The 7985-nt window shown below is 35.1% G+C and overlaps 2 protein-coding genes across 2 annotated transcripts in view; both read right to left on the reverse strand.

Moving 5' to 3' along the window:
* The window catches only part of LOC128249843 (uncharacterized), a 10356-nt gene extending 9158 nt beyond the window's left edge, over nucleotides 1–1198 (reverse strand). The window contains exon 1 of the mRNA XM_089366296.1: nucleotides 1138–1198. Within this exon, the coding sequence (XP_089222422.1) occupies nucleotides 1138–1147 (10 nt within the window). The 5' untranslated portion in view covers nucleotides 1148–1198. The remainder of the gene's footprint in view (nucleotides 1–1137) is intronic.
* Nucleotides 1199–2024: 826 nt separating this feature from the next.
* On the reverse strand, nucleotides 2025–6363 carry LOC128249871 (uncharacterized). The gene is made up of 6 exons (XM_052974414.2): nucleotides 6246–6363; nucleotides 4837–4875; nucleotides 4264–4366; nucleotides 3824–3921; nucleotides 3240–3371; nucleotides 2025–2120 (listed from the first exon to the last, which is right to left on the reverse strand). Exons 1-5 carry the CDS (start codon nucleotides 6280–6282, stop codon nucleotides 3343–3345), a joined length of 306 nt encoding a protein of 101 aa, XP_052830374.1. The 5' UTR covers nucleotides 6283–6363; the 3' UTR covers nucleotides 2025–2120; nucleotides 3240–3342.
* Nucleotides 6364–7985: the final 1622 nt, after the last annotated feature.

Genomic DNA, 7985 nt, shown 5'->3' on the forward strand with positions numbered 1-7985 from the left:
AATAGACATCTTTAATTGTCAAAATGTCTGATCTAAGCGTCTTAATATGTTTTCAGCTGTGTAGAATTTACAATGTAATTATTATGTTTCGTTCCAGGTGCCATTATATTAAATATTTACGAAGAATAACCATGCTACGCACCAAAAATTCAGCAGAACTGTCAAAATTACCGAAAATCTTCAAATTCCTCTTGCTGCTGTTAATAGAATTATAGTGCAATTCAAAAGCCAAGGAAGAGAATCAAAGAATCAACAGATTCTCGTCCCGGCCGATCTCGGTCTCCAGAAAGGAAGCCTCACTGTTTGAAGAGAATTGTGGTAAACGAACCAACGTTCGAAGGCTTCTGACATTGGAAAACAGCTAGAAGTTAGTCAAAGAACGTCTGTTACATATATGCATAAGCTTGGGTATTATGGACGACCAGCTAGAAGAAAACCTCTCCTTCAACCAATCAATATCATATATTTAGGATTTGTGCAAATGCAAAAATAATTTTTTTTTTAGTAGTGGAAGATCACTATTGACATAGATGTTGCCTTTCTTAAGCCTTCAAAAAAATGTTACAGAAACAGAATTAGATGAAATCAGAGTCTTTTAGAGTCCGACGGGAATTCTGCAATATTTTGCTTTTAAATATATGGTTATAATTTTTTAGAATATTTGTGTTTATCTATCCATGCACATACACGGTCACCCCCACATATACATATGTATATATATATATTTATATATATATATATATATATATATATATATACATATATATATATATATATATATATATATATATATATACATATATATATATATATATATATATATATATATATATATATATATATATATATATATATATATATATATATATATATATATATATATATATATATATATATATGTATATATATATATATATATATATATATATACACACGCATATATATATATATGTATACATATATGTATATATATATATATATATATATATATATATATATATATATATATATATATATATATATATATATATTTATGGAGAGAGAGGGACTATATATGTTTGTGTTAGATAGATTAACTGATTTGCATAGATTAAATAGAAACATTTATGAAGATAAGAACATTTATCTTTGAATTACTTTTGGACATTAAGAAGGCAAAACCGTAGAAAATATTTCATCCTGGATTTTCCCGTTAAATCAACGTTCGTTCTTGAGTTGATCATTTTAAAGGTTCCATGTATTATATATTTAGAAATGATGCAACAGCTGTTTCTCTTCGCTATATTTACATTCACTATGTAATATTTTACTGTCGCACAATTAATGGTTTGGATGCCAATGAAAATGGTTTCAGCGATTTATTTATGGTGATGAATAACGTTTTATCGACGTATTTGAGATGCGGAAGCACATTTAATAACGAGAAAATATTTTAGATTCGTATTTTTCATTTGCGTAACGAAAGAATTGCATTGCATGCTCATTGTAAAACTTCGATCTGAAAATCTGAACTAAATTGATATATAAACCATAGGCGTACACCGGTATGAACACAGTGCATTTATGTATGTATGCGCATATATTTCTATTCATATTCAATCTTACACACATATATGTAACTAGATACACACAAATATGAATAGTGGTGCATGTATGTGCGTTTGTGTGTGCGCGTACTCTTCGTAGAGATTTGTTTCGTTTTGCTATGTCACGTAATTCCCAGGCAGCGTTTAAATTATTTTGGGGCATATTTTGTTCTATTTTGAAGGAGTGACCACTGTTGGTCTGATATTGAGACCAAAATGATTTCGAATATAGCAGCGGATGATGTGATGATGACTTACTTTAGTAACTGCGTCATTAATTATTTACACGTAATTAGTCAGTCAATACTCACGGAAATCACATACACACACACGCACTCACTCGCACCAAACGCTTCCGAACTCTACTTAAAATCCAAATAGTCAATAGAAGTACTTTTTATTATTTTTCACCTTCAACCAAAACTACAAAACAACATCAACATATTTATTGTAATTTTATTTACATATACATGTATTTTTTTCCCTACTTTTCGTATTCACAGTTTCAGAACTGATTGCTGACTGGAAAATGAACTGAAATGAGAATATAAAACAACGCATATTAAAATATCTGTATTGGAGAGAATTACGTTAAAACTTCCTAGATATTTCACTGTACGTCAGTTAGTGTTGCGTTTTGGTGTTAAATTGACCATAGCATCCCTAAATTTAATGTTGCAGCTTCACTGCAATATTACAATTGCGGTTATAATATAATGCAATACTAAATATTATTACAATTATATACCGTTGCAGATATAGTAATCTTTCTATTGTACCAACTGCGCGGTAGTATTTTCAGTAGAATTCTGAAGCCTCAAAATGATGCTACAGTATTCTTTTCTACTCTAGGCACAAGGACCGAAATGTTTCAGGAGGGGGCCAGTCGATCAGATCGACCCCAGTACGCAACTGGTACTTAATTAATCGACTCCGAAAGGCAAAGTCGATCTCGGTGGAATTTGAACTCAGAACGTAAAGACAGACGAAATACTGCCAAGCATTTCGCCCGGCGTGCTAACGTTTCTGCCAGCTCACAGCCTTAAAATTGGTTATAATATTGTTAGTATAAAGTACATGTTATATCTCCATTAACGGTTATATATATATATACGTGCATATATATATATATATATATATATATATATATATATATATATATATATATATATATATATATATATATATATATATATATATATATATATATATATATATATATATATATATATATATATATATATATATATATATATATATATATATATATATATATATATATATAGTGACAATTTACAAAAAAAAAAACATAGATGAAGACGGGTGTGTAAACAACAAACAGATGTATTAGTTTAACGTTCGGGAAGTGAGAAAGTCTTTTACGTTTCGAGCCTATATATTGTTTTGCACCAGGAATATAGAAGCCTGCTTAAGTTGGATAGTGAACAAATATGATATATTTGTGGAAATAGATAGCTTAATGATATTGGAGAAATAATATCCTATTGATGTATTAGTTTAGAATTATATTACGAAAGTCTTACTGACAACTGTCATTGTGCACGTTCTGTTAATGTTTTAAGTTGAAACAATTGTGTAAGTTAGGAACTAATATAAAATGTAAATGTATTGTATGTTGATAAATATTCTTACATCAATATATTCTTTTCATTTAATATTCAATTGGACCATCACAGAAATATTCATAAAATAAGTATTAATAATATGCTGTTTGAAGTCGTAAATTAGCCATGATTCATCCTCGGTGACGTTGCCTATCCTCGTCTTTGTGGAATAGATAAAAAAGAATTTGTTTAATTAGTTTTTAGTTGATATTCTAAAAATTAATTGGACATGTTGAGAAGTTTAGCTACAAATAAATGCACAAGAACATTCTGAAGATTGTTCGAGATTATTTGAACATTCTGAGTTTGCATTCCTGCAAAATTGTTATATTCGTTGATAATGGTAATTCTCGATTTAAATCACTTCAGTACTTAGTATTTACCTTGTTAATCCATAAATATATCATTTCGGAATACATACTTGCAATAAATCCTTACATCTAAATACACTAAAACAGATTCTGTATACATCATCGCCCATTTAAATATTGCTTGTGGAATGAATAGGAAAAAATCTCGTTAGGGCTATCCGAATTTATATAAAAATAACATTTAGAATTTAGTTCACTGATTCACGATTTAAAAAATATGAAGAAATAAGAAGTATCTTACTAGTACAAATATCAAAAGCCAAGTATTCGTACACAAGCCCCTTATAACACCATTGTGGGCCTTTTCTTCTGGCACATTCTTTATACATTCGTAATCGTCTGGAGGACAAACATACATTGTACTTTGTAAATATGCTGAACATAAATGGTTATATTTTTTCTACTTTTGTGTTAAGAAGAAATTATAAGGAAGTTAATAAAATATGTAACATTTCAAAATGTATGATATTATTTATTTTATTTTTTTAATGCTAATCTTTAGATGGTTTTATTTGTTTTTCTTGACGAATGTCTCATCAATTATTCGAGTGTTTTAATTCGTCTAAGAAATATTAGTCTTTCACTCTTAAGGATCCAACTGTTTAAGAAATAAATTAATATCTTCATTATTTTCAACAAGATGTATTACAATAATAACATTGAAAATAAAACAATATCTACCGACAGAAACGTTGATTGTCATTATCAAACTTCAATCGGGGATACTTTATCCAGGCCTCTGGACAATATTCTTCACTCAGACAATACTTCATTCCAGTAAGCTCTGCAAGTTTAAAATGTACGTTTAATATTTATACAAGGTAGAATTTATTTTGCAAAATACACTATAAATTAAAATACACTATAAATTAAAACCTGTAATCGTGTTTTAAAATCGCAACATCTTTCGGAAACTCTCAAATATGATTGTTTGTTGCCAGAGAATTTACTTTCCCACACTTTATGATTTTGTGTGTGTATAGGACGTTTTCTGCGAAAATTGTTTCTGTTAAGACAAATACACCAACCAGCTTAACAAAAGGTTGTATGGTTGGTATAAATCTCCACCAGGCAATCATAAGATGACATACGAAGTCGAAGTCTATCACCAGACGATTGTTTGTATTTCAAAGTTAATGTGGCATGTTTTCATTGGGTGATATACAAGAAATGACAGAAATAATATATATATAGTATTCGATAAACAACAACACACTTTCAAACAGGTAGTGAAGATCGTTATTATTTACTTACTCTTTGAGTTTACGCCCCAGAGTGTCTGCAGCCCAACGACTGAAAGAGAACAATGGAAGAAATGAATGAAAAAATGAATGACCTTAATAACGTATCTTGCTGGCACTCCATTGGTGACGACGGCGAGGTTTCTAGTTGATCTGAACAGTGGTTGAGCACTCTACAGAAATGCGTATCCATAACGGAGTTCTCAAGGTGGTTCAACATGAAACTCAATGTGAGTAGGTTGGCTCTTTGAATAACAAGTACCACTCATTTATGCCAGATGAGTGGATTGGAGTACGTGAAATAGTGTGTTGTTCAAGGATATAACGCACCGGCAAGAATCGAAATCACTACCTTTTGATCAGGAACTGAGTACCGTAACAACTAAGCCAAGCGCCTTCGCATCGTACACTAACACTACAACAACAAAATATAAGATAGAGAAGAAACGAAAACAACTTAAACGGCAGCAATATTTCTATTGTGAGCAACACTATCAACAACAACAACGACAATGACAACATTAGCAGCAGCAGCAGCAGCAATAACAACAATACATTCACAGCCGTTGCTGCGGATGCCTCAGCGCTATTTAGAATGGACATACTGCAGAAAGACATACGTCTAGCCCAAGCAGTGAAATTGATAAGTCTGGAAAAAGCGCGAGCGGGCATTGATATTTCACTCGATTTGTTCGACTAAAGGCGCGGTGCTCCAGCGTGGCCCCTGTCAAATGACTAAATCACGTAAAAGAAATACAAGAAAATACGTTTATCATCTAATTATAATTAGGATTTATGGACATGCAAAAGTAATTCTTTCTTGTAGTAGTGGAAGACCGAAGTTGACATAAGTGTTGAAACCGAGTCATTCCTAAATAAAATTCGTGCTCCGATACATAAGAAACTGTGTAGAATAATTTCGCTGATATTGCGTAATGTCGTCCCGCTTCTAAGAACTTGGTGAATGTTTCTGAAACAAAACTAGATTAAATCAGAAACTTTTAGAGCCAGACGGAATTCTGGAATATTTTTGTTTCTAAATCTATGGTTATATAAGTTTGGAATATTTGTGCTTATCTACACACACACGGAGACGCATACACAAACACACACATACACACACTCAAGGTGAGTGAGAAACTACTGCGATCTTTTTCTGAGTAACTCATGTTCGTACAGTTATATATCTACACAAAATGAAGAAAGACCAAGATATATATATATATATATATATATATATATATATATACATAGAAAGAGAGAGAAAGAGAGAGAGAGAGAGAGAGAGAGAGAGAGAGAGAGAGAGAGAGAGAGTAAGAAAGATAGAAAGAAAAAAGAAAGAGAGAACGTGTGTGTGTGTTAGATTAACTGGTATCCTCTGAATATTATGAAGATGAAGAGCGTTTACGTTTAAGTACTTACCAACAATGACAAGACAAATATGTAGAAAAAAATTCATGGTGGATTTTCCTGTTAAGTCAACGACAACCAACAGCTCAATCGTTTTAAAAACTCCGTGTGATATACATTAAGCTATGATGTAACAGATGTTTATTCTCATTCCAGCAATATTTTTATTTGCTATATATCTTGTTATATGATTTTATTGTGACATATTTAATGGCTTGAATGACAATGCACATGGTGTTAGTGTTATATCTAAAATGCAGAAGTATTATGGGTGATGAGGGGTAAATGGTTTGGATTTGGATATGTAATTGCATATATATATATATATATATATATATATATATATATATATATATATATATACCCACCCCTTCTCCACTTCAGCCTGTCGTTACCATTCCCCCAGATCTTCCTCTCTCTGAGGCGGAGCGCTCCATCCTCAATAGGGGTCTGCGTTTCATCCCACTCACTCCATCCTGCAAGGAATTTCAAACCCGTGCTGATGTCCACAGCTTTGTGCGCCGCGTTAGGTTGGGTGCGCTTTTCCATAACACACCACCCGCACCCAACAAGGACTGCTTCACTGACCTGAGCCGACGACCATCCCAGTGGACGCCAGTTCCAAGCAGTTAATCTTTTCGCGGGCGCCTGCCAACGCGCTGTGGGCCGGTTTAACTTTTCCAGGCGTCCCTCTCGACTCAACATCTCCCCAGCCGAACTCTCGGCCCTTCGATCCCTCCGACGCCGCACGGACATCATCATAAAACCGGTTGATAAGGGTGGAGCCGTGGTGGTATGGCGCGCTGACCTCTACAAGGCCGAAGCTCTCCGTCAACTTCGAGATACCTCATTCTACCGCCCTTTGCCCTCCGACCCCACGCCCAGCTACCAACAGACTGTGTCCTCCACTATCCATGACCTCATCCTCTCCTCCTGTCTCCCCGCCACCGCCTTCAACCTTATTGTTCGCACCCCACGCACCCCCACCATTTACTCCCTCCCCAAGATCCATAAACCGAACAACCCTGGCCGCCCCATCGTCTCCACCTGCAACTGCCCCACCGAGCTTATCTCAAAATACCTAGACCGTGTCCTCGCCCCCCTAGTGGATTCTCTCCCTTCCCACATTCATGACACTAACCACGCGCTTCGTCTATTCAACTCTTTCTCTTTCCCTCCCGGCCCTTCTAAGCTTCTCTTCACTCTAGACATCCAGAGCCTCTATACAGTGATCCCCCACGACGAGGGGCTGCGAGCCCTGAAGTTTTTTCTAGACCAACGCCCCAACCCACAACCCGACACCTCCACACTCATTCGTCTGGCCGAACTTGTCCTATCTCTCAACTGCTTCTCGTTCGCGGGAGATATCTACCAGCAAACCTCGGGAGTGGCCATGGGGACGAGAATGGGCCCCAACTACGCGAACCTCTTCGTTGGTTATGTTGAGGCCCAAATATTCTCCAGTTTCACTGGTCCTACTCCCGAACTATACGGTCGGTATATCGACGACTGTATCGGTGCCACCTCACTCTCCCGCGAACATCTTGACTCGTTCTTCTCTTTCGTTCAGTCTTTCCATCCTGCCCTCCACTTCTCCTGTACTATCTCTGACACCTCTGTCCCCTTTCTCGACATTTCGGTCAGCATCCTCCACTCCGCCCTTAGCACCTCCAACCACTACAAACACACAGACTCACACTCCTATCTCAACTTCTCCTCCTCCCACCCTAGACACACAAAACTTTCCATCCC

The sequence above is a fragment of the Octopus bimaculoides genome, chromosome 18, assembly GCF_046866305.1.
Source record: "Octopus bimaculoides isolate indiv1 chromosome 18, ASM4686630v1, whole genome shotgun sequence".
NCBI classification, from domain to species: Eukaryota; Metazoa; Mollusca; class Cephalopoda; order Octopoda; family Octopodidae; genus Octopus; species Octopus bimaculoides.

What these genes read in the sequence shown, in the direction of transcription:
- LOC128249871 (XM_052974414.2), bottom strand. Translation starts at nt 6,282, where the DNA reads ATGAATTTTTTTCTACATATTTGTCTTGTCATTGTTG. An exon ending in CTGGGGCGTAAACTCAAAGA is followed by an intron (nt 4,367 to 4,836) that starts GTAAGTAAATAA and finishes TTAAACTTGCAG; the next exon opens with AGCTTACTGGAATGAAGTAT. An exon ending in GGCTTTTGATATTTGTACTA is followed by an intron (nt 3,372 to 3,823) that starts GTAAGATACTTC and finishes TATTCCACAAAG; the next exon opens with ACGAGGATAGGCAACGTCAC.